The 27,103-nt window shown below is 34.2% G+C and overlaps 3 protein-coding genes across 3 annotated transcripts; 2 read left to right on the top strand and 1 right to left on the bottom strand.

Annotated features, from left to right (window-relative positions):
* Nucleotides 1-1,187: 1,187 nt before the first annotated feature.
* Nucleotides 1,188-9,958, top strand: Y-h (yellow-h). The gene is given in 7 exon segments (XM_018547304.1): nucleotides 1,188-1,249; nucleotides 2,995-3,060; nucleotides 3,062-3,207; nucleotides 6,427-6,581; nucleotides 6,832-7,149; nucleotides 7,864-8,113; nucleotides 8,872-9,958. Coding segments are annotated over 7 exon segments (1,938 nt in total). The 3' UTR covers nucleotides 9,813-9,958.
* Nucleotides 9,959-10,728: 770 nt separating this feature from the next.
* LOC108779734 (uncharacterized) lies at nucleotides 10,729-16,183 on the bottom strand. Its single transcript, XM_018547202.1, has 6 exons — nucleotides 15,977-16,183; nucleotides 15,336-15,456; nucleotides 15,098-15,216; nucleotides 14,962-15,028; nucleotides 11,419-14,681; nucleotides 10,729-10,869 (listed from the first exon to the last, which is right to left on the bottom strand). The coding sequence occupies exons 1-6, from the start codon at nucleotides 16,028-16,030 to the stop codon at nucleotides 10,729-10,731; spliced, it is 3,765 nt and encodes a 1,254-aa protein (XP_018402704.1). The 5' UTR covers nucleotides 16,031-16,183.
* Nucleotides 16,184-18,473: 2,290 nt separating this feature from the next.
* LOC108779874 (uncharacterized) lies at nucleotides 18,474-25,736 on the top strand. Its single transcript, XM_018547400.1, has 5 exons — nucleotides 18,474-18,736; nucleotides 24,185-24,257; nucleotides 24,327-24,488; nucleotides 24,818-24,971; nucleotides 25,406-25,736. Exons 2-5 carry the CDS (start codon nucleotides 24,186-24,188, stop codon nucleotides 25,519-25,521), a joined length of 504 nt encoding a protein of 167 aa, XP_018402902.1. The 5' UTR covers nucleotides 18,474-18,736; nucleotide 24,185; the 3' UTR covers nucleotides 25,522-25,736.
* The last annotated feature ends 1,367 nt before the right edge of the window (nucleotides 25,737-27,103 follow it).

A 27,103-nucleotide genomic window follows, 5' to 3' on the forward strand; every position in this document is an offset into this window, starting at 1 on the left:
TACGGTTAAAGAAAAAATTTTATTGATTTGGACATCGTTTCTTCAATTTGAACATTCTTTTGATAATCAAATAAATTTTTTATATGATTTTAAAAAATAATGTTTAAATAAAAATATGACGTTTAATTCAAAGAAATTTCTTCTTCAATCATATAGCAAAAAACATTTCTTTGAATCAAAGAAACCTTTCTCTAAATACAACTAGAATAACAAAATAAAAAATGTATTTTTTTAATAAAAATTGTTAGCATACAGTACAATTTTTCGACAAAACAAGTTTTGAGATTATTGAAAATAATATTTCTCTTATTGCTATTAAAGTATGAGGCTTTTAACTGTTTTCAAAAAATTATATTTTCAGTGTAGTAATTTCATCAAACGCAGAACGATGTATATTATTCATAATTGGTGGGTCGTACAGATAATTTATCTTCGACATTTACGGCAACACCTCGGCGGTGACTGGCCGAATGCATTGAATCGGAAGGAAATAACGAATCACGGTGCAGACTTAAACGGAGAGGGTGTGCGGTAAAGGGCACAAATATCGCGAAACTTTGACGAAGAGATACAGTGCGCGTTGTAGGAGTGTCGAAGCAACAGCGTGTTGCTCTAGTAGTCTAGTCAGGTACTTCACCTTTCTGTAATTGCGTGCTGCAAGTAATTACATGACTTTTGCGCATAATAACATAGCGATGCGGTTATAAAAAGGAGCAGTGCGGTAATACTTTATACTTTGTACATACTTCATCATTTATCATTTATCATAAACTTATAACAGTAATAATTAGCACGAAGATGATAATTGTTGCGAAACGACATTAAGAGAAAAGTGTTTGATATTTTTGACAATAATTGAATGATACAATAATTATAAATAAAAACACCATTTTTAGTTATTATTATATTACTTATATTATAGTTTTATACTAACTTATATTGCTTATATAAGTATGTATAATAATATTAAATAATATTAAGTAATAATAATATTATAATATTATATAATGTATAACTTTTAATATAATTATATTTATATAGTTCTATATGCAAAAATTATATAAGCTCCTATTAAGTATAATTACCATACAATTAGTCATAAATATCAAATACATTTTTCTCAATGGGCGCATGAATTTTCGTGACAGTGCACATCGTTTATAAGTTCAACGTTTAAATTGTTAATTATGTCTCGGTGTCCGAGTATCGATGTCGCTTATGAAATGCTCGGCGCCGGCAGCAGGAGGAAGTAAGTGCGAAAGCGGAAAGTACTTCTAATCTCCGGTGGAAAGTGGCATTTATGTTAAAATCGAAAAGAGCGTCCCGCTTCGCTTACTGAACGAGTCATCGGAACGAAGCTATTTCAAACTAGCGTGAATTGTGTCCGTATTTGACTTCGATGAGAAGGGAAAGAGAGGCAGGATAGCACGCGCGATCATTTCACAACGATCGACCATGAGCTTGAGCGAAATGTCGCGTCATCAAAGAAAAGTGCATTCGCCGTGTGTGGAACTAATGATTGTAATTCCATCACAGACTTCACTAAACTCATGTTTATGCGATTATAATCCGAATACTTTGCTGCATTTAAACGACGCGTACAAATTGAATTTCTTTTACTTTCAGTAAAAGGTGTTCTCGAATATATGTAAAGACAGAAAAAAGAAAAAGACAAAAAAATAATTAAGTTGCTTAAGTATTAAAATAAATAAATAGATATATATTATAAAAAGAAATTAAAATAAATAAAGCAAGGAATAAAAGAAAAGGAAATCTAAAAAGTTCTAACTAAAGAGTTATAACCTTTAATTGATGAAATAATGAAAATATAATCTAGGATAGAAGACTTGCATAGAATAAAAATTTGCGCTTTAGTCAAAATATTGAATTAAAACATTCAAAATATTTTGATCAGAATTTGAAAGAAAATTATTATTGATGCATTAATAATAAATTACATTTCGATTGATTTTTCTTTTCAAAACACTGCTTAAATTTTTATAAAAATTCTAATTTAGAAATCAATTTTCTGTGTAATTTTCTTCATTTCTTGAAATACAATTTTTGAAATTTTGGAAAAAGAATGTTTAATTACATCTATAGCTTTATGGTTTTCTCTTGTCTGCTATATGTAAGTAAATTATGATTTGTCACGAAGTGCGTTTTTGCATCGAATAACATTCCGCATGCGTAACCATGAAATTATCGTGGCACATTGACGCAATTATTGCAGCGTTTTGCTAAACGAAAAAGCATACGCCAACATTTGGTCGAATTAAGATTATTAAAATTACAACTAACAGTCATGCTCACGTGTTTCTTTTTCTCAATTATGGAAAAACCAGATTTAAAAAAATTTCTGAATTAATTAAATAATTAATTTAACTTAAAAATAGTTAATTAAATCTTCTTTTTTTTTTACAACGTGTATATATATATATATACTTTATATAAAAGTGAAAATATATAAATATATTATTAACTGTACAATTTTAAACATCTTTTAAAAATACATAATATCTACCTTTATTTTTTTTAGTATTAGGTAATAACATTGTATTGCAATATTAATTATTTTATTACAGTATTAATTAAATATATATTTAATTATTATTTATGTATAAATTTGAGAAATATTGAACTCTGATTACAATATACATAAAATTAAACAATTATAGCGTAATAAATGCTTTATTAATATTAGCTTTTTTATTTTATAAACTGATGCTTTTATTATTTTAATCAAACGAACATATCGTATACATACTTACGTATCTCTATACTAACAACAGGATTACTCGTATTTAACATAGCAGTATTTGTAGGTCACTCTTTTCTGTGTTTACGTAATGTTACAAAGAAATTGTGTTCATAATTCATCTGCGTCCATAATACGCAGATTATCCGGATAAATGTTGCATCTCAACGGTCTCGGTTTTCCTTTGACAGCTTAATTATCGTTTTCGCATAATCGGCTTACTGTATTGCTTCCAGACATGCCATGACGAGAAAGAATAGGAGCAACGATGTGGAGAGAAGCGGATGGTTATCATACGGACAACTGGATGCCCCCGAGGAGAACGAGCCAACCTAGTTATTTCTATGCCTCTCCTGATTATACTTTCGGCACCACAGATGAATCTAGTCTGAACTATCATCATGATTTCCGGGACCACAGAAGGCAGCACGATTTACCATACAGACATCGTGAGTCTTTAAATGTCAACACGAATTATAATTGGCTCTTCGTAACCATGTACTTAGCTCATAATTCGACATCTAAATTCTATATAATTAAATAAGCTAGATATTATGATTAAAATAATATTAAATTTCTAATTATATTATCACGCTGAGCATCATATTAAGCATATTTGTTAATTTCTTAATTAGATATTACACAACACATCGTTACTTTGTAATTTATTTATTTCCACAGATATTATTACTTACAACAATATTGACTTTAATAATTAAGTGATATAATTTTACATTTTATTTATTTTACAACAAGACGGCATTTAATGTCAAAAATTATTCTAAATTGCGAGAGTTAAAAGTAGAAAGTAAAAAGTTAGTCATTAACATTTTTAATGGTACAGCGTTGTGCTCTTCGTGCAAGTTACCTGTACGCGAGCAATCGAATTACGCAGAATCCGCATTGTTACAGCGTTGTAAAATTCAAATGAGTTTTACCTAGAGGGGAGCAACAAAAAGAAATACCCGGTGTCGCCTCGTAAAAAACGTAATTATGGTGCTTGTTGGTGCCATAAAGTGAACCGCCTTCCTCAGAAAATGCTCGCGCAATCATAAGGATGGCTCTTATTTTTTTACGAGGCGTTCCTCTCTACATGCTTTCGTTTCAGTTTTACTTGCTTTTCTTTTTCTAAAAAATATCTCCCTTATAGTTATTAAAATTTCCCCCAAAAAACCACCCCATATGTCCATCAAAAAATTAGAACAAAGCATGTAACTCGATGAATGATTTGACAAAGCTCATTGTAACTCTATTACAAAAAAAGATTTATCGCTACAACCGCTTATTATCGTCGATTTACTAAACTGGGAGTAAAAAGGGGATGTTTGTTTAGTGCCCTCATTCGCAAATGCATTACTCGAGCAAATACGCGAGTTCCCATGAACCCATCCACCAATGACCTATACCACGACTTAGAGTCCGGAGTCGTAATACAGACGAGAGGGAAAATCATCTTCGGGAGAAGGGATTCGCCATTCTCTCCTTTCGTAGGATCTAAGACACACTTACGACCCGGATAGTGGAATATGGTAGTCGCGTAACATCCATGGTGCCATCTCGAGCACTCGTCTTCCCTCGCGCTACACATCTTCGATAGTACGTCGTTAGGGCGAGAACTATAATAGCTCTGAGTTAACGCCGTTCCCGATCTCCGAGTCCCGAATTAATAGAAGAGGATCGTCTCCGTCGTTCGAAGTAAGTAAGGAACGACTCATCCTCGTAAATCGCTTTCGCTCCGACATTCATGTCAGCAAATAATGCAGCGCTTTCGTATGTTATGCATCATATGTCACGTGCTGACAGATGATTAACATTTAATCGAGCGCACGGTGCCGCCATCGACGATTGCATCGAGAACGCACAGAGAGACCCACTTACCTCAATAAAAGAGATAAATATTACCATGTCGTCGGATGTGTGTCTTAGAATCTTAGACTCCGCGAAAAGATCTCACTGCATTTCTAATCATATTGGGAACATCAATGTTCATCCTTTCGTTCATTTTCATTTAATCTTATAATTCTTATTGATTCATAACTCGTAACAGCTATAACGATGTAATAGGATTATCAAGACGTAATAAATAACCCTGCCTGCACTATAAAGAGACGTACTATAATCTTGGTCGCAAAGTCGCAGAAAATATGAAACGTCTCTTGCACGTCGCTTCGACGTAACATACCAAATAATTTGATTATTTTAATTAATTAATTAAATTATTGAATTTTTTGTGGTATCATGTTTCACATTTCGAAGACAAATAATGGTATATTTTTTAAGGAATTATTTTCTTTTAACTGTCACGTCGCAAAGACGTGCATAAAGAATAATATTAAGAAGAATATTAAGTTGGTAATGTTACTTGGATATGCATGCATACACAGTTGAATTTATAGTAGTGTTAGCCGTTAGCGGTAAATAGCTTAAGTGTATATACAACGACAGAGTGTACAAGTAAAAAGGATTTTTAATTCCGTTCAGTCAATTCGGAGATTTTTATACGACTATATAATATCAAATAATTTGATCACTCTCTAGCATCTCCTTAAAACCTTGTGCAACAATAGTCGCACAGGCTGTGTCGCATGTCGTATGAAATGTCGCAGAAGTGTCGCATCTAGTTAGTCAATCGCAGGAATTGTTGCAATCGTAAGAATTCTTGTCGTACGGAGTTGAGTCAATTTCAACTTTCTGCGCCTACGACAAGCGTGTCGCATGATCCATTTCAATCCATTCTCAGCCATCCAATATCTGAGAATGGATTGAAATGGATTAAAATGGATTCAGATTTTCAGAAATACGGATTCATGAATGTTAAAATGAATTCTTTTCAATCCAAATACGTTTTTATTCATTTATAGGAATTGCATGGAGCATATCTGTATACCTTTCAATCAAAAAATAATATCAGCTTTTTCAGTGATGCGTTTGCGACCATAGTGAATACTGTACAATTCGAAACTTTGAATAGGAAACGCAGTTTTTCAATCCTGCATCCAATTGAATCTAATTGAATCCAATTGAATCCAATTGAATCCAAAAAAAGTTTTCACTGTTTAAATTACGAATTCGAATAGACAAAATGCCCAATCCATTTTAATCCATTCTCGGATGCTGGGCAATCACAGCACGACAAATATAGCGGTAGAATTTGTTGTCGTGTCGAATTATGTGATTCTCTTAAAATGAGTGAAACAGAATTTGAGGAGAATGTCGTTGACAGAGAGATAATGAAGAACGAAGCCTTGGCCATGCGTATGAGCATACCCTTGTACTTAAACTATAGTTGTATTGGTCGCAAACAATCCTTACGACTGTTGTAGACGCTCATTTAGCGACACTTTTGCGTCACAGCCTGTGCGACTACTTTAGTTAACTAGATAATGAAAAACCGTGCGGCGCTTATAGGGACCTATTCTGTAACTTTTAATGACTGCAACGATTATCGTTACATTATCATTGCGCAGGTTATGTTTACTGCAAAATAGCTGCGCAACGATAGTTTAACGATATCGTTAGAGTAGTTAAGAGTTACAGAATAGGCCCACTTCATAAAAGACATGTTTATCATATAGTGTACATATAGTGCAGACAGGCAATTTGGTGCAATTTCGCGTCATGAAAATATAAATTTTATCACACAGGAGGCCCTAAATTTTGCTTCACAGGCATGGCGAGCACGATACCATGGTTGCTATCAATGTCGCTACTGGCTGTCCCAAAATTTGCGGCTTATACAGGTCCTAGTATTTTATCCAGGGACCTTCAAGCACCCTCGTTGCCGTTAACTTCATCCTTTTATACTCCACAATTTTTTTCACACGTAAGAAACAATATAAACAATTTTATTTTTAATTATTCAATAGTCAATTTATAACTTATTTAATAAATTATAAATTAATTTTGTAAATTTCTAACTAATTTTTTACCTGAAATATTTATTTTTTAAAATGTGTTATACATAATAATATTTGTTTTATTTACAATTAAAGGTCGAAGCCATTTACGTTTGTTTAGAATTCTTTGATTAAAAATGATAACGTGTTTCGTGAAATTTCATCACGTTTTGCTAGAACACCAACTACAAAGATTCCGCATTGACTTATGATGAACACGCCGGCACATCGCGAAATTGCGATAATCATCCGCCGAAGGAAAAATCAATGGATTCCACGAACGTAGGCAATCTTTACGGGTCAACGCCGCAATCACGACACCACATTGCTACATCCAATCTAGGAAGAAGCAATCCTTCTAGGTCCATTGGAAGAGCCATCGATATGTTCCGCGCGGATCCTCACTCGGTCAATCAATTAGATTTCCACGATTTCGGCGACGGTTTCGAACCGGGACGGATTATAGACGACTACGTTGGTCCCGCTATGGAACTAGTAAGTGGCGTTTTTTGTGGCAAGTTTAAGCGAAAGTGATTCAAAACATTTCGCGATGACTAAACGTTGTCGATTTTTAAATGTAATATTGGAAGCAAGTCGCTCAAATAATTTATGTAATTTGATATAGACTGTCAATACGCACAGCTTTGTTAATATAGAATTAATAAATCAATTACAGTATATTACAATTACGCTTGTTACTCTGTTATTTGTCAGTAATCTCATCGATAAATAAAAAAGCAATACGTTTCTGCTGCATGTAAATAATCGATTATTACGTGATCTATCAGAACAACAAAAAAATTTAAGCTCATTTTACAGAATTGTTTTATAGAATTGAAATTTTGTTGACAAAAAATTATTCGCACTTAATTACAATTCGTGATGATATAAGTACTGTGCAGTGCCTTCAGCAAAACTATTTAGTTGAAGCATTTTTTAACTGCAACCAAATATTTTGTTATAACAAAAAATTTAATTGCTTTTGTAAAATAATTTCTCTGCTTTGTAAATAACAAAAATATTTGTTTGCAACTAAATAATTTAGTTCTTATAAAATTACAGTTTTTCGGTACATTTTAACTAAAAAAATGTTCGTTCGGTATATTTCAATCAAATTTAGTAAAATTTTGGTTTATAGAACGAAACATTTTTCTTAGTGTGGATTTTTTAATAAACTTTGTATTTATAGTTGTAACAATTTTTTAATAGGTATACGCTTGGTCCACGATTGATTTTGAATTCGACAGTATCGACGCACGAGACAACGCTATATTCGAGGGCGACTACATCGCAGAGAATAACTTGCCCCTGGGCCTGGAAGTCTGGCGCGATAAAGTATTCATTACTTTGCCAAAGTGGAGAGCTGGCATACCGGTGACTCTGGCTACCGTGCCCAGACGTTCCAAGACAAGGAGCCCGAAATTAAAACCGTACCCTAATTGGCAATGGCATGAGCCAGGTTATCTTTATGCTATATCGGATCTTATCCTTCGTCTTTCTTTTAGACTAATTTCTAAGCCTTGAAATGCATGCGATAATTTTTGCATAAGAATTGCTAAATAATTATCATGCAGTAGCAGTCACTTCAATTTTTAGATGTTTTTAAAGTTAATAATATTTTTCAATGCAATAAAAACGCACTGAATAAACGTTTAGAAATCCTGAAGAGAAAATTCATTGTGCTTTATATTGTAAATTTAAATGTATGAAAATAGAAACAGTCCGAAATATTAGTTAAAAAATTTAGGAAAAATGCTGTGACTAATCTAAAACATAGTTTTAATTTGCAGTTTAAGTTATAATGTGAAGATAAGAAAGTGATTCGCGTGCAAAAAGATTCTGAGAGATCAGATTACAAATTATATAACGTTGAACTTGCGCGAAGAGTCTAAGAATATAAGAAACAGCAATATTATTTTCACGCAACAAAGTACGGAAACTGAGTAAATGAGTTTCTCACGCGAATTTTCTCGCGATAACAAACAAACTTGCCTTCTATTTCTTAACGAAACAAAAGCGCGAACCATTAAGTTATTTAATTTATGACGTCATATGAGAGAACAAGCTGGTAGATTAACAAATTATAAAAGAGAAAAGAAAGCAATTTTGAAGAACTGTATTGTTCTAAAGAAAAATTTTCTACTAGAAATTTAATTTATTTAACATTTATCTGCAAATCCATAATAACCAAATATTGCCCATTCTCTCTCTTTTCAGGAAACTGCGAGAGCTTGACGTCAGTCTTTCGAGTTCAAGTGGACGAATGCAATCGTCTGTGGGTTCTCGATTCTGGTAAAACAGAACTCGCCAAAAGATCCAAACAGGTTTGCCCGCCAGCCATATTCATCTTCGACCTACGCACCGATACTCTCATCAGAAAATTTACCTTGCCGGATGAACAGATCAAGCAAGATTCCCTGTACATCAACATTGTGGTGGATATCAGAAATAACGATTGCGGCTCTGCAGTAGCATACTTGGCTGACGTCTGGCGATACGGTATCGTGGTGTATGATTTTTTCAAGGATGCCACCTTCAGAGTCGAGCATCACTTCTTCTATCCTGATCCCCTGGCGGCGAGATACGAGTTGCATGGTATAAAATTCCAATGGACCGACGGAATATTCGGAATGGCGCTCAGTCCCGTGGACGTCCACAACGACAGAACGCTGTTTTTTCATCCGATGTCCAGCTTCCGAGAATTCTCCGTGTCCACGTCGGTCTTCAAGGACAAGCAAACCGCGAATTACAACACGGAGAAGTTCATGCCCGTAGGAAAACCTAGAGCCAAGGATTACGGCCATTCCTCGGGATCCGTCATCGATGACAGCGGCGTTATGTTCTTCAACATGGTCACCAGAGACTCCGTGTGGTGCTGGGATACTAGGAAGGAATATATACCGCAGAATTTAGGCGTAATTGGTACTAGCAACGAGTCTCTGGTGTTTCCAAATGACATCAAAGTGGATCACGAATCGGATCAAAGTGTATGGCTTCTCTCAAACCGGTTGCCGATGTATTTATACGGAACACTAAATAGCGCAAGTATTAATTTTAGAGTATTTAAGGCGAACGTTAAAGAAGCTATCAGGGATACGGTCTGCGATCCTAATTACGTAGTTCCTGACTCAGATCCGGGCCTCGATGATACTTGTTAAAAATTCTTTTTTCAAATCTCATATTAAATTAATTCTCCACTGTCTCTTTAAAACTCCAATCAGATTTTGACGCGACTGTCTCTTTAAAGTCTAAGCATTGAAATCTCCAGCATTAAAGCGTTAAACATTCAGGGATACTCGTTTCTTAGGTTATTCCGTTTATTTATTGTATTCCTGCATTATGCATCGTAAATTATGATAAATTAAACGATCTAGCGTATATATCTTTGTATGACATTTAACACGCATTGTTTAGCACAAGTACATTATTTAAACATTCCTACTACTGTAAGCAGTGTAGATTTCCGAGTTACACCAATGATTAGACAATTACATGTAAAATTTTTAGCATAATTATATTTTGTACATATGTAAAACATTTGTATAAAACTTTTACTAGATATATAAAATTATTATAATATCTGATAGAAATAAAATATATTGCTATCGTATGAAACACATTCCTTTAATTTATTGTAACTGCTCATATATTATCTTACGTATATATATATGAAAATGTCAAGGTTGATCCATCAAGCATTAGTAGCACTATTTTATGTCAGAAAATGGAAATGTATATTTTCTATAATGATGATAATGACGTTTCGTAACTGTAAATTTGTCAATTCAGACATTTCATTGTAATATTTTCTTATTGCACTCATAGAGAAGATTACTTTATGATTATTTAATAAAGCATGTATTACTTTATGACTAGTCAAAAAAGCATGTATTTGTAATTTAATAATGAAAATTGATAATTAACCACGATGACACTTTATTTTTCTCAGATATACAGATTAATTTCTAGACAAATGACTTTACATGATGACCGACATAAATGTTATTTAAAGACTAAATGTCTGTGTTATAAGTTAACATGCAGGTTTGTTATTGAGAATGTGCGTAATTTCTTTTAAGAAGAGTTTAAGGGCGGCACGGGATCGTTTAAAAATTCCTCCATCAAACTATTGTCGTCAAACGAAACTGGTGTTCCTGGATCATCGTTTCTATTATAAAAACTATCATCTTGCTGGAGCTTATCGTCTGAATGCATCTGGAAAATTTTTTCTACTAAATATTCATTCACTTCTTCGTCTGTATTTTTTTTCTGGTTTCTTATGTCATCTTGTATCGTGGATTCCAAATTTAAAATTTCGACACTCCGACGTTGTGGAATTATATCATGAAGTTGTGAAATTGTATAATTCGTATCTTTTAAATTCGATTCCGATTCTTTCCTTTGATCATTTAACGTAATTGTGCTATTTGAAAGTTGGGTCAATTTTTGTAGTTTTTCATCACTTGATTTCATTTCATGACAATTATTTGATGTAATAAATGACGATGGACCGGAAAAAGGTAATTTCGAAGAATTTTTGAAATGATTAAACGTACTTTTTTGAGTACTTTTATTATCTAATGTGTCAAACTGTTTATTATTATTATTATTGGATAATTGTGATATATTATTATCAGTACTTTTGAGGGATAAATTATTTTCGCACGTCTCGCTTTCAGAATGAATATCGATTGTACTTAAATATTTTTCATCTCTCGAATTATCTAATCTTTCTAACGAATTAACACACGATGCAACATTTACGTTATTCAGAAAATTATCGCTTAAATTGAAAGGTTGCTCAATTTTATGGATTGTATCATCAATATCCTCATTTTTATGTGAAGAAATTCCATCACACTCATTATTTTCTTCGTCGAGATTTATGTCATCCATATTAAATTCTCGAGATTGAGGATCGTTATATACATTCACATTACTCACGTCTTCGCACTCTTCAATTGGCAATGCATCATCGTATATGTTTCCTTCTGATATTTCGATATTGAAGTTTCTTAATACATCTGTGATCAATTGAACTGGCAAATTATCGTTGGTTGCATTATCCACGCGATTATGATTTTCATTGAATACTAAAATATTCGTCATTTGAGTACTTTCAATGCTCGAACGCGTGTTTTCCTGAGTTTCGACGGTCGTCGAATCTTCTATCGCAGTTTGCGATTCGTTGGAAACCTGTTCCTGACCAATAACTATTATACATAGATCGTGATCATGTTCGCTTGTGGTATTGCGATTGTCATTAGTGTTGAACTGCTCTCTAAGATCGTTTCGATCGTTTCCCATCATCCGTTCGAGATCGTAGTCGAACGGCGAGTTCCAGTGGCGCACGATCACCTCATTGTTCATTTGACAAACAAACTCCGTGTTGAAGTCTTGCCGTAGGAATGTCGGAAATCTCGAGAAGAACTGATCAATCCTCGTCTGGGTGTGATCGCGCCGAAAGACTCGCGTTATGATCTCGGGTTTAAAGAAGAAAGCGCTGTGCAACATGCTTGCAGTGTTGTCATCAACAATGTCGCGTTGTTGGTTTTCGCGAAATCTCCCATTCTCTAAGAATTGACCTTGCAGATTCTTATTGGTGAGTATAATACCTCGCGGATGAACGGTCCATTCAATGTTCCTTGTGATCTCCCAGAGATTCAATGACATATGCGCCTGTCTTGCGTAACGATCGTTCAGACTAAAATTGCTGTTCACGTTCTGATGTGTGGAGATCATGGTACTCTCCCAACTACCTATTGAAAGACGATTAGAGACGCTCGCTGGAGTCTCGACAATTTTTTCGCATTCCGATGGCGTTTCATCTCTCGATGAATCGCGTTTTCTCCTAGTTTGCAACTCTCTCTTGCTTCCCGATCGTTCAAGTTCGTTACGAACTCTCGGGATACATCGTTCATCAATCGATTGCTGGGAACTTGGCGACAAATTATGTCTTCTAGTTCTCTCCATCTCCTTTTTATCCTCCAGTAAGGAATCATTATAAGTTTTTAAAACTTTCATCTCTGGTACTTCGGATTCCTTCGCCGATCGTCCGTAATTCAACGATAAATCTCGGTCCTTCCTTACTTCCAATTCTCTCTTATCTTCTGACAAGGTAAGCTCGTTATAAGCTTTTAATGCCTTCAATTCTATCGCTTCGCGTTGCTCGATCGACAGTTTGCGATTCGCCAGCAGCAGATCACACTTTTTTCTCGCTTCTGTTTCTGTGTTATTTTCCAACGTAAAATTATTATTAATTTCTAAAGCTTTCATCTTCGTTTTACATGTCTCCGAATTTTCTCTAAACGATGTCACATTGTAAACGGGACGCAAATTAACCGGTCGTTTACTTCGCTTCTGACTGTATTTCAATCTGTGTCGTTCACTCAAAGAATCGCTCATCATCATCGACTCATCACAAGTGTCAGTCTGAACGTTCTTTCGACAATTTATAACTGACAACTTATCAGACGTATTAAAGACGTTCTTTGCGTATCCCGAGGAACGTGCAGTTTCGGCTAGAGACTTGCTTCCCCAGGAGTGCTTACCGCGATATTCTTCCCATTTCTGAATTTGCTTCTTTAAACGGTACGCTTCTGAATATTTAAACGTGGATTTGTCGATCCTGCTTCTCTGCATATTGACGATAGGTCTGAAAGATTTGAATTCTTTTCTATTAATATCATATTCGATATTTTTACCATCGCTACCGATCGATTGCACGTGTTTTCTATTTTTACGCAAAGCACGATGGCACCCGCATGAGATGTTCGAAATCTTATGACGTTCTTTTTTACTTGCGCTTGAACTAGTTGGCGTTAATTGTGTATTGACTTCGTAAGGGTACCCTTCACGATCAACTCTATCGATCCACTTCTCTTGATTTATAAGAACGGGACAAAGTTTTGCTTTTAATTTTCTCACGAGGGAAGCACAAGGCTTAGCCTCTGTGTTTCTTGCATTCATACTCTGGAACGAAGGACACTGCACGATCTTTTCAACTCCTTCCTTTTTCTCTTTCCTTTTCTTCTTTGATGTCACATAAATATCATGAGATCCCGTTGATTTTGCGTGATTCACTTTGTCAGATGCGACATTTTTTATTTCCAATGAAACATCTTCCTGATTTTCAGTCAAGATCTGTTCTTTCTCATCAAGCAGAATAGTTTCTTTATTACCTTCTTCCTTTTCTTTCTTCACTGGAAGATACTCCGTAATGTCTTTTTTTCTCAAGATACGACTTACAATTTTTTCTAAATTATCCTCCATTAGCTGTGTATTTCTTGCTACATTGATTATTTCTTCTTCGTTCTTTTTCGAAGGAAGTTGCATTATTACTTCTTCCTGACTTCCAGTCAAAATCTGTTCTTTCTTATCAACCAGAATAGTTTCTTTATTACTTGTTTCCTTTTCTTTCTTTACTGGAAGATTCTTTATAATGTCTTTTTTTCTTAAAGTATTATTTACAGTTTTCTTTAAATTATCCTCCGTTAGCTGTGTATTTTTTGTTGCATTGATTATTTTTTCTTCGTTCTTTTCCAGAGGAAGTTGCTTTATTACTTCTTCTATCACTTCAGGTATTTTCGCAATCGCATCTTGCTCGTCCCAATAAGATCGCTCTTGTATTCTGGCACGCGCGTCCATCACATCCTCCGCGGTTACATTCAGCATCCTCATCGATTTTTCAGCCACGCTCAAGTCGTCGGAATTGTAATTGTTTGCGCCATTCGTACCATTTGTGCCATTCGTGTCGTCAGTGACTAAGGTCGTCAAGGATTTTGTGGTTGTTCTGCTGGACGATTCCTCCGAGAGCCTGCCTAGATTTAACAAACTCGCATACTTGCCTCGTCTAATTATCGCTATACCAAGACATTCGTCATCCAGCGAACGACCGATTCTGCCGGGAACATTAGTGATATTTGCGATACTTCTCCTCGCTATTATTGTAAATCTGCGAATTTTCGTCACTCTTCGTAGCTGCATATACCACTTGAGAGTCGTCCATAATTTGCCGGTTGAGATAACTGAAATGATCAAGGTTTTGACACAGAAAAAGAAACTTGTGATTTAATTACCCATCCTCTAAAATTTTTATAATAAATCTTAGAATTTTCTCTTAAAGATTGAAAAGTGAGTCGCTCTTTTTCGGGACTGGCTCAATTTTCGTTTATTAAAGTAAGATTTCACTTCAAGAAATTTAGAGAGTATGTTTACGGTACGTCTATAGATCTTTGATCCCTGATCAATTCAACTTCTGCTCACTTACTTACTAATTATCATTATTATTATTATAATTGTTATTACCCAGAAATATTGTTTTGTCTACAACAAACTCAACGAGGAGCGACGTCGGAAAGCTTTTCTTTGTAGCCTGCCATAGCATGATAGTAATGACAATCACGACGACTTCCAAAATGATATCTTTAAGAAAACTGAGTACCATCCAAAATTTGAGCAAATTCTGCCGGCTTCGCGTCACTACTGTGTAGATATTAGCCATATATGCGAGGGGCGAGATGCGATCGATGATGAATCGTGCGATGACAATCCAAGATAGAACTGAAGAAATTTTTCATCCTTAACTTTTACTTCTATGACAGGAATATTTTTAGATTATATCAGCAGCTACAATAATAATTGTGTCTTTTTATGTCGAGTATACGAGACAAAGTGCTAACTCGTCTTAAGCCAGTCGATATTTTTTACATCTAATTCATCGGATTGTGAAACTGAGACGTTCGAGATCTTCTCTAGCTGCTGGTCCCACTTGAACAAGTTCCAGTTTAAAGTAATGCTAACCTTGACACAGTAACGTAACGCACTTAATGTGAGTAGAACAAATATTAATACGCAAATTTCAAATTCTCGATGTTAAAATTAAAAGTTAAGAATACTTTTAAACAATTATTTGAATTGCTACCAAAATAATTAAAATGCAACATAATTAATATAATATTATATATTACATAATACATTTATAATTATTATATAATTATTACATAATTATTATATAATTATATATAACATATATAATTATATATTTATTTTAATAATTAGTTTTGTATGTAATTTTTAATATTTAAATAATTAGTATGTATGTAAAAGTTACAAATGTAACTGATAAATATGCAACATTATAATATATATGTATATATTGTTTATAATAGAAATATGTGTGTGTGCGTTTTGGGATTAACCTTTAACGATTTATAATTCTAAACTTATTGTAAAAGAATTCAAACCTTCGAGTTTTGTTTAAATTCTATGAGGTACTGTTACTAATCATGCATGTACACTATAAAGATTGAGATGTATTTACCAGGCCTAAGATATTCACGGATAATATTTGTAGTTCAAGAGGCAAGCCAAACATCGCGTAGCCGAAATTTCAAAACCGATAACTTCAAATTTATCTTCCACCCTTAAAATCATTCTCGATTTAAACTTTTCAATTTTGAATTTTCTTGATTAGACAAATATTTTTTTTATAATATAGTCTACTTAACCCAATAGGTTAAGTAGACAGAACAACTGCGCATTTGCCTGCCATCGATAGACATGTATGTACAATTCCGATGTTTCATTTTCTCTATCTTAATAATATAAATCACACTGAGGACAAAGCACTAAAATTTAAATTTTAAAGATTTTCAAAGTTTTAGATTAAATGTTTAAAACTAAAATAAAAAATTCTATTTACTACACGAAAATAAGTAAGAAATAATGAATAAGGAAAACATATTCTTAACACATTAGCAAAAGTACAGCAAAAGTAGGGCAACGTATGCCTGAAACTCTGCAACTGGTTTAACACTTCTGCATTTTAAAAGCATTTTGAACGAGATAAATGCACTATTAATTATAATTGTAATCTATAATTTATTATTTTTTTATTTTTATCGAAGACACACTTTTTAAAATTAATTTTTTTACATATTACATAATACTACAACTTTGCTTTTTAATAAAATTATTTATATCGATTATTAATTGCAATTGCAATTCTAAACTCTATTCTTTCGATTTTTAAAAAAATACTTTTTCTAAAGAAAATATATTATCTTATTTTAATTTTATTTATATATAAACATTATCAACGTTTACAAAAAACAAAATTGTAAAATTATTTAAATTTGTTTTACTTATTTGTAATACGTTTGTATGTCTTTTTATTTTAAAATGCCGTTATAACTAAGGCTAATATTTTTACGATATATTTTGTAAAATTAAAGCGGATTACAATTCTTAAAAATGATATTTATATATGTGTGTATATAAAAGTATATGTGTGCAAAAAACGGAGAAAGTCTAATTACTCGGGAGTTACCGCAGCGAATGCTCGTCTTTCAGTCGATATAAAATAATCGTCTACGTGTAAAACCATTCATTACCTATGTGCGCAAATATAGCGGCAATGTCAGTCGGTTCATCGCGATGTTATCTCGAGGTCACGCAACGCGTATGCAAACTAACGTTTGTGTAGTACGTCGGCTCCGTCCGGACTCTTTCTTCTGAAACCTATCGCGGAAAATTACATTGTGGCGTAACGACGATATACATAATTATACACGTCACTCTCCGTAAACCGCGTTACAAATTTGCAGATAAATTAGAAGGGGCATGTCTTACTTGTATCATAATTTCATAAAGCAATTTACTCGTATCGCGTTTGTATGTCCTAATAATTCAGTTATAAGAACGCAGAAACGCTCCTCTCTTCACCTTGTAACTGCGTGTAAAATGTTGCGAGCCTATCATTTTACTTGGTATAGTATTTGCTTAGCGTTGAGTTTTGATACACGAAAAATTTTGATAAAACGGGCACGATTTCTCATCAAGAAAATTGAACGAAGCTTCGAGTAAAACGCACTTTTCTAGATCTATAGGAAAGTTGCGTGAAACTTCATTAATTCGTCGCCGCTCGGCTCCTCGGAGTTAACGACCGTGTCGAAGGAGTTTGACAGAGACGTAGCTCGCGCGTGGAAAGTCGCGGACACCGAGACTTTCCCGGGGGAGCGAGACGCGCGACGCGTTCGTATACAGAGGATCAGATGAACGGCAAAGTTTACCCTCGGCCTGTCACGAGCGGAGATAAAGTCTCGCGCGGAGAGCGATTCGTATATATATAAGAAAGAAAAGCGCGATCGCGCGGGCGAGCGTTCTCTCGAGTAGAACTCCGGATGTAGCCAGTGTAGCGCAAAAGTCTATCATGTTTGACAACAATCACGTCATATTTAAACAATTACTAAGCTTATTACTTATTATTCACAACTTGTATATACTCTTTAAATTTCGTGGAGTGAAATCTCACTCAAGGAGACTATAAAAATTGAGTCAGTCTTGAGAAAAAGAGTGAAAATCTACCTGCACTCTTTTTTAAAAGCGAGAGATTTACTCTCTTTTAAAATGAGATTCACTTCAAAACAGTGGTGGTATTTCCACTCTTTTTCAAGACTGGCCCAATTTTTAGTCTCCTTGAGTGAGATTTCACTCCACGAGATTTAGAGTACATATACTCTTATATTATGATTACTTGGACGACAGAGACAAGGAAAATTCTCGGCTCAGATAAAAGGATCGCGCGCCGCTCTGGTCCGCATCCAGAACTCTATACTCTCGAGAGCCCCGCGCTCTTTTCTACCGCATATCTCGCGATCGCGATACACGCCGTTCGCGTAAGTCGCGGTAGCGCACCGCGGGACCGACACGCGCGCGTAGGCCTCCCCGTCGCCGCGCGGTGTGTTGGTACACCCGTGGCACCGCGATGTAGGTGTGTTACGACGTCGTAGGTGTATGCCACATCGCGGTTTGGCGCGGCCGCCGCGGCACTGTTCTTGGCACAGTTTCTGGTCATCTCCTATTGCGAGCGGAACGCGCGCGCGTGCTGGACCTGCGTGCGATCTTTTACCGCGTCTCTCTCGCCTCGCCGCGCCACGTCGCATCGCGTCACGTCACGTTCCGCGGTCTCGTTCGTGTGCAGCATCCGCGTACGTTTTTCCCGTGTATAGGCACGCACGGTGCACCTGTGGCAATCGATCCCGAGGGAAAAGAGAGAGGATCTCGTGCTCCCCGAAGAAAAGTGAGTACGCGAACGATCGCGAATCCCCGATACCTTCCTCCCGCGAAATTCTATGATTGGATGACATTTAGCGCTGTTATTGTATTATTGGCGGGTTGCAAATGTTTGATACGCAATGTTATAATAAGACAACGTTTTCTTTCAATTGAACGGTCGATCAAATGTCAAATTGTCGATGACAAAAGGTAACAGAATGTAAACGGTGATGCGTAAACAATAAGGAGGCTCGGATGGTGATGTAACTGATCATTCAGAGAGCGTTTTACAGTGTAATAGCTCGATCCCGACAATTGCATTCGTATAGAACTTAACTTTCGCTCTTACCGTTCGATCGCTAATTCTAAATCGTTTAAATTATTGACTTGACGGATCTATCATATTACTGTGATTCTTCATTATTATTATTATAATTTATTATATTTTCCAATTAATAAAAACAACTATAAACATATATTTCATATATGTATACATGTATTGTATGTATGTATAGAGTTTAAAAAAATACTTTGACGAACTCCGAAGAAAAGTTTCGCAAAAGTCGTAAAAGCACAAGAAATCGCGTTGAAGTGCGCGAGGCAAAGGAAGGTCGCACGTTAATCGTGACTGAGGTATAAAAATAAAATATGTGCAATTTCGCATAGCAAAATCTGTAGATGTGCTTCGTAAATACGCGTGACTTGGAAAAGACGTCTTACTTGTATCGTAATTTACGCTTTTTATATATGTATTATTATATATGTATAAAGCAATTGTGGCTTGTCGACAACGATGTATGTATTTTTGTATACGCAGGTGTTTATAAATTACTTAATTGACACTGACATTTTTCGCATCCGTACAAAATACTGACGCGAGACGACTTTTGTGTGTGTTTCGCGGAATCACGATGGCTTATTAACATCATTATAGTAGGAGATCTTCCAAGACTCGTGACAGACCTGATAAGATTTACAAAATCAATCTACTGTTATTCGCGCGCATAAATGCGCAGCAGCGTCTCCTCAATCGCGTATCAAACACAGAAATGCTGAAGTACAATATTATTAATGTAACAATAAATCACTTATTTGAATGTTCTTATAATGAAAATTTCCAAAATTTTACAAACAGTTCTTTTTAAACATTTAAAAAGTTAGCCAGATATAAAAATGATTTTATTAGACTGTCGAAATTGTTTATATATGCCAGCTGCTAGAATGTCAAAATTTATTTTAACATGCTTAAGTTTCCTTCATAATTATTTTAACGGTCTGATAAAATTATTTTTAGAATTTAAATTTAAATATAATTAAAGTTTTAGATATTCTAATGCAGTAATATACACGATATAGCGCAAGTTGTTCTGGTTAATAAATAAAAAATTGCTATTCACACACAACAATAGAAACCTAAAATACTATAATTTATTTTGATATTGCAAGAATAACCAATTTGTTTCTTTCTTTACTTGTTCTTTAATGAAAACTATCGATTAATAGTTTTTAAAGCAGCCTAACTTTAGTAGTCGAGTATATCGATCTTCTTCATTCTTTGCTTCTCATGACACACCGCACCCTTTCTTCTTACATTAATTGACTATCGAATGGAACGCACGCGAAATATCTCGACAAGGAGCCCGTCCCTTTCCTTTCCTTCCTGATTAATTACCGTATCTGGGTCAAGAAAACCCATATTGGCCGATTTAGCGGACCGATCGAATAGTATCGTATATTTTTAAACGATGTTTTTTGCGCGTAGCTTACTCATCGCCTAAATTTAACGTCAATCGCACGCATGTAACATGCCAATCGTATTCGCGTCGATTGCGACAATGTCTTCAGCAACAATTTTTCTTTTCGTTATCTTTGTCGCATAATATTCGTAAGTGTGTGTTCGCGGTAAACGTTCGACCGTCACCGCGTGTACATCGTAAATGAAAATGCAAACTAATGCTTGCATCAGAATCATTAAGTATCGCATCTATTCTCTAAAACTTTTAAAGTTATAAGTAAATTATTACTTTGAAAAGTAAGATTTCACTCTTAAAGATTGAAAATTCAGCTACTCTTTTAGAAAATAAAACAGAATTTACAAAGCACGAAATGTTTTTTAAACGCGTGTATTGAAGCTGAAATTAATCGATTTATTCGGAATGCAAATATCCGTTATTATTAATTAATTAGTTTACGCAAGCGTATGAATCCATTATTGATTCACAATTTCCATTCATTAGAGTGAGATTCCACTCCAAAGAAGTTAAAGAGAATCAATATGTAATACTTTAATTTTGTTTTAATAAAATGTGATTTACAAAGCACGAAATGTTTTTTTAAACGCGTGTATCGAAGCTGAAGTCAATCGACACTTCATTCGGAATATAAATGTTATTATTTATTAATAAATTTACACAAGCATACACGAATCCATTATTGGTTTATAATTTTACGTAAATGTGTACCTATATTTTCTACTTTCATAATTGATACTTGTGCTACTTATGATACTTAATAATCAATGCCTTCTGAAACGGTTACGCAAACGCGTAATATTCGTTTATCGCGATGGCTTGAAGCACAGACTGGTATAATACCGACATTTAAAACGCTCGTTCCCTTTAGGAAAATGATCTCTGAGCTTCACAGTGATCTCTTGTGTGGTGACGCAATCTCTTTTTGCGCAAGCCGGATAGAATCGCGCGTTTCAGCGGGCGGCGCATAGTGCATTCTTCCGGGATGCACCTCCGAGCAGTGGTCTTGTCTATTATCAAGGGGCAACTTGCGTTACGAGAATTACGAATGTAATTTTAGAAGTTTCCGTCATACAAAGTGATACATCATCATCTCTATAATTATTTCACTCAGATTGCAGCTTTTATTTCTTCTCGTGGAAAGAACGATTTTTTTTTTTTAAGTATCTAAAAACTTAGCTAAACGCAAATGTAGAAATAATTATTTTAAATTATTTTGATGTAATATTTAAAAGATACTTTGTTCAATATTAAAAATAATTGTGATGAATCATGCAAATAATTATATTATATATGTATACTCAAGCTAGTTGCTAACATTTTTTTAGATATGCATCTGGTCTAATGCTTTAATATTTTCTATATATGTTCTCTAATAAAATGTTGAAGGTCCAGTATATAGTGACACTCGTCATCGCCCATTATAACATTTAAGAGAAGTGAGAAAATTCATGTAAAATTTATGCATTCCTGTGCGAACTATATTCGTCAACAAAATCCGAAACCGGTTGTAGCTCGATAAGCTATAAACCTTAGAAAATGCTCTAGAAATTCTCCGTTGATCAGTCCGACACTGTGTAAAACAATTCTCGTCGCTAATTAACCGTGTCATTTAATTGTTCCATATTTTCCGTTTAACGTCTATGAAACTGGCAATGAGTTCCGCGAGTCTTCACGCTGTTTAGTAAATTCGCTTTGGACCTTCAAAGATCATCTTACAAAACACACAAGAAATATTTTGCAATTTTTCTTCCTTCTGTCGCTACGAATCGAGATGGCCGAGATAGGTATCAAGGCCTTTTAATGTCTGACGCTTTTTTCGAGCTATACGCTCTCGAGTGTCGGTCAAGTACAACCGTCAATTTACCATGAACTACCAAGGTAATCTTAATCGGCCGGTCATCATTCGACGGTGATGTGGTGGCTTTTTTCGCGAAGTAAACGGCGTAGAACCGTGAGACGTTTCCTTATGGGGATAAGAAGACCTCGAGCGAACTTGGTCGGCGAACGTAGCCGCGGCCGTGTGTACGCGATTTTGTGTGGCGATCCTGAAGTTCTCGGGCCGACCTCAGATCGGAGACAGGCGCAAAGAAATATTAATCCGAGCAAAACACGCCTACCTTCGTCTGTTTCTATTCGCTTGAACAAAAATGGTAAACGAACTCCGTTTTATGCGGTGACTGTGAATACTATTAAATTAATTAAATATCAAAGGAGCAATGATATTCTAATCCCTTGAGTTAAATAACATTTTGTTATTTTTATTTTCTATCTATGTCAAAATGTAGATAAATCAATCCAATCTATTTTAGTGCTCATGAGTTTCAAAGTAAACAACGTTTACACACACCCACTTATTGATGTATGCGCTTAAATAAATAATAAAGTTTAGTCAAACTAAATATTATATTTTTTTGAATTATATAAAGAATGTTTTCCATGACGCAGATGACAGTGTAACATAGTGAATCATTACATTGTTTGCTAATGTTAAACAGAGATGAAATGATCACTATGATACACTATGTCTGTTGTTGGAAAGCAACAAAATTGTTTAGCCCTATTATTTTAGTCAAATTAACGACATATTGGAGGAAGTAATGACCTACATATAAATATATAAAAGTAGCTCAAATTACGTAGATATATAATGTAACATTATGAATTTAACAGTGTACGATGTGACTTTAAAAATAACCGCAGAAACCCTTACGAAAAAAAAAACCCTTAAAAAATCCTCAAAATGACTCCCAAAGTGATTCTCAAATTTGAGGGTAATTTCGGATCCCTATCTTAAGATCGTAAAAAGTATTTAAAATTTATATATAATCTGCACGTGTCATGTCTTTTTACTATCCGTAGAGGATGTATCTATCTTCTGCCTCCGGATATCGAATCCCTGAGTGTTAGAGAAATAATAATAAACGCCGGAAGGAAGGTCAGCGACGGCGAATACACGACTCTCGCTTAAGTGTCTAAAATAGAAGCGAGCGCGCGGCACATGCCAATGACCCAAATTTCCCTTATTCTCAACATAACACGAATTAACTTCTCGCGCGCGATGTTGCGATACGTCGCTGCGAGAATGGATCACGTTGTCGCATCATCGCCCAATATTCCGTAATCCACTGCGTCATCATCCGCAATTGGTGGGTGAGGTGCGGGTGTGGTGAATTTATGATGCAAAGCTTATTCTGTTCTATTTCGATCAAAATGATGTCGCGAAAAGATTCGATATATATCAGTATATTAAAAGCGCAGTTTTTCTATATCCATCGATGCTCCCAAAAGTTAATGATTAAAAGAACGCTCACCCCTTCATTCTATTTTTAACAATAAACAGTCACATTTTGTGAGTAGAAATCATCATTTTGACTTTTACGGTGTCAAAATAAAGTAATTTTCATTCGTTTTTTTACTCGGCGTATTTCTTGGGAATTTATTTCTCTTAACTATAACAAATACCACTTTTAGCAATTTTACATTCATTATATAAGGTTAATGTTTTCCGGATTTAATAAAAGATAGAAAGCGAGAGGACTATAATTGATTAATATTCGATATCAGAAAAATATCGCAAAAATTTACATAAAACATAAATTATATTCGCGATGATAAAATAATACATATTTGTTATCTATTTAAATATTTTGTAAATAGTAATATTAATAAATAGTAATATTAATTCGATAAAATAATGGAATTGTTTCTCTTTATTTTAGAATGCAGCTGACAACCTGTTGCAGATGTTGTTCCCTGAAAACGGGAACAATTTTCAGTGGAGTATGTGGCATCGTAAGTACACCATTTCTATGTTTCCAGCTCGCACGTGATTCAATTACTACGCAAATCGGTTTCGTGCAGGTACTGGCTGTGCTTTTCCTGATCCTGATCTTCACGGCGAACGTAGAATGGAAAACGATAATCATCGACATTCTAGACAAGACGGCCGTAAAGATCATCTTTGCCATCAACCTCTGCATGACCATCCTCATCTCTACGTTACTTATAATCGGTGCTGTAAGGGTAAGGAAATATTGATGGTATATCTAAATGCAACAATAAAATATTGCAAAAGATCATAAAACTACAGAAGACATTTAAAATTATCAAACTGCAAACATAAGTCACTAAATATTCTTCAGAAAAATTATAAAATTTATTTACTGACTATAAAATTTAATAATAAATGTATAAAAATGTATAAAAGTTGATAACTTTTACACATTGTATATATTATATAATGTATATATAAAATCGAGAAACATATTTATGCATATTTTTCTTAATTTATTTATTATCTAGTATTATTTTATATAAATAATTCTAATGAGATGATCGGTTTGGATTTACAGAAAAACACATTTATGATGCTTCCATGGGTGGTTCTGGGCCTTATGCTGGCAGTCGCCTTTCTTGTAAGCGTCCTTTACACTGCAATTATGTTCTTAGTAAATGGCGAAGTTCTTAACGGCGTTCTTTGGCTCGTATTCGGCCCAATTGCCGTCGGTGAGTATTTAACATCAGTTGCGCTTCAAATATCATCGCGAATCTTCAATAATAAAATGGTGCTTACTCAGAAAAAAATGTTTTAAAGGAGACAGTTTATTTTTTTTTATCATTAAAAATTGAGAAAATAATTGAAAGTCCTAAAGAAATTATAATTAAAGTCACCACCACAGAAATCTATAAAGAATAGTCTTTAATCAGAAGATAGTCAGTCTGACCATAGAAGTCTGATGAAAGTTTAATAGTTTCATCAGAAGTCTGTGGTCACAATACTATTGACAATATAAAAACATTGATTTCAATTATAAAACCCGTCTGTTTTCAACAACAAGCTGAAATGAACTAATATATTTTTATATCAAAGAAATTGATAGACATTGAAAGCATGTTTGTACAATTAAGACAACTTGTAACAGTATTTTAACCTTTTGCAGCAATATATACGTATATGTGGCTGGTGGTGTATAGCTATTTCCAACAACTAAAGATCGAGAAGATGAGCAAAAGAATAGGTCCTTATGGAAAGCCGTACAATTACCGACGAGCATGAGGGCAGGATTGAATGTGTAGATGCACGATTGCAGGGGCCTGTCAGCGAAAGCGATCGTGGCTGGAGAACGGCATGACGACCGCAGCAACCGCTACCGCACGTATAAACATTTATAAACTCGTGTCGACTCACGACACGTTGTTACTATCGGTTGCAAGTTGCGGCGGTTTATGTCGTTTTCGCCAATAATACGTACCTCTGCACGAAAAGAACGATTTTGCTGAAGTATAATATATAAAAATTTAGGTAGATTGAAAATATAAAAACAATTTTGTTTTTCATGATAAAAATATTTATATAAATAATATGTAAGCATGATGAGCAATATTATAAAAAGTTTTGACGTTTTAATCAATTTGAATGTCTTATACACTGAAAGAACAATTTTTCTAAAGAATCTAAAAATTTGGCTAGATACAGAAAATAATTTTGTGGACGATCAAAATAATTTTGCAGTAATCGTAAGCATGATGAATAATGCTGTAAAATGTTTTAATATTCTTGCAATCAATTTTATTGTAGGAATCTGATTGTTTTGATGGTCCAGTAAAATTATTTTTCAGATCTCTAATTAGCTGAATTTTTAGATTCTTAAATCGAATTGCTCTTTTAATGTATAATTAGTTTTACAGTCAAATAAAATTATTTTTAGATCTAACTAAACTTTTAGATACTTCAGCAAAACTATTCTTTCCGTATGATTCGCTGAATGATGTCGGGTTAAAGCCAATTTTTCTTACAGTCATTATTTATCTAACGACGCGAGAATATCTTTTTGTTAATTATAATCTAAATAAATGGCGTTATAAAGATATTCTCGTCATAGTTTGCACCAAAGCACGATATATTTCGATTTACATGACCGGATACTTCGCAAAAGTATCCCTTAATCTGCGTAAAATAAGCGTAAACTAGGACATTTTTACAATAGATCATATTTATTATATAATTAACATTATTTAGTTTAACGATCGAATAAATACTCCCGTAATTTTAAAGAGTTTTGCTTTCGAACAACTAAAATGTCAAATATTCCAAGTGCAATTATTAATCAGGAATTAGTAAAAATTAAAAAAACATGCCACGCTATTAATTAAATTCAATAATCAAGTAACATTTTAATTAAGAGATTATTAATTTAATCGTCTAGGCTTAAACAAAACAGGGATGTAATAGATAATAGAAGATTAGCGAATTGAGAATCTCTCGATAAATTAATTTATATTATTGTAAGAGCGATAGTTTATGAGATAAATTTTCGTCAAAGAAAAACACTGCCTCTTTCTCAGATCATTGAAATATATATAATATAATAATAATAATAATAATAAGATATAATTTATATGGGTTAGTGAGGCAATTAATTCCCGTCCTTATTTAACTTTTTATTTAATTTGTAAAAGAGAAAAAACGCGCAGAAATGTGCGACGCACATAATAAAACAAGTTTTCACATAATACCATTAGAAAAATAGACTCATAATTTAACTGTTTATTCTAATTTTTCATTCCTTAGAACGTGTGCCATTGTATCTCTTTTCCAATCTTAATAAATACTATTTATTATCTACAAACAAATTAGT

Source organism: Cyphomyrmex costatus, unplaced genomic scaffold (assembly GCF_001594065.2).
Source record: "Cyphomyrmex costatus isolate MS0001 unplaced genomic scaffold, Ccosl1.0 scaffold1211, whole genome shotgun sequence".
In the NCBI taxonomy this organism is placed as follows: Eukaryota; Metazoa; Arthropoda; class Insecta; order Hymenoptera; family Formicidae; genus Cyphomyrmex; species Cyphomyrmex costatus.

Coding starts and splice junctions, on each gene's coding strand:
- LOC108779734 (XM_018547202.1), bottom strand. CDS start 16,030: ATGTTTGGCTTGCCTCTTGAACTACAAATATTATCCGTGAATATCTTA. Junction 15,217..15,335: donor TATCGACTGGCTTAAGACGA/GTTAGCACTTTG, acceptor AAATTTCTTCAG/TTCTATCTTGGATTGTCATC. Junction 15,029..15,097: donor ATTTGCTCAAATTTTGGATG/GTACTCAGTTTT, acceptor ATGCTATGGCAG/GCTACAAAGAAAAGCTTTCC.
- LOC108779874 (XM_018547400.1), top strand. CDS start 24,186: ATGCAGCTGACAACCTGTTGCAGATGTTGTTCCCTGAAAACGGGAACA. Junction 24,258..24,326: donor TCAGTGGAGTATGTGGCATC/GTAAGTACACCA, acceptor GGTTTCGTGCAG/GTACTGGCTGTGCTTTTCCT. Junction 24,489..24,817: donor TTATAATCGGTGCTGTAAGG/GTAAGGAAATAT, acceptor TTGGATTTACAG/AAAAACACATTTATGATGCT.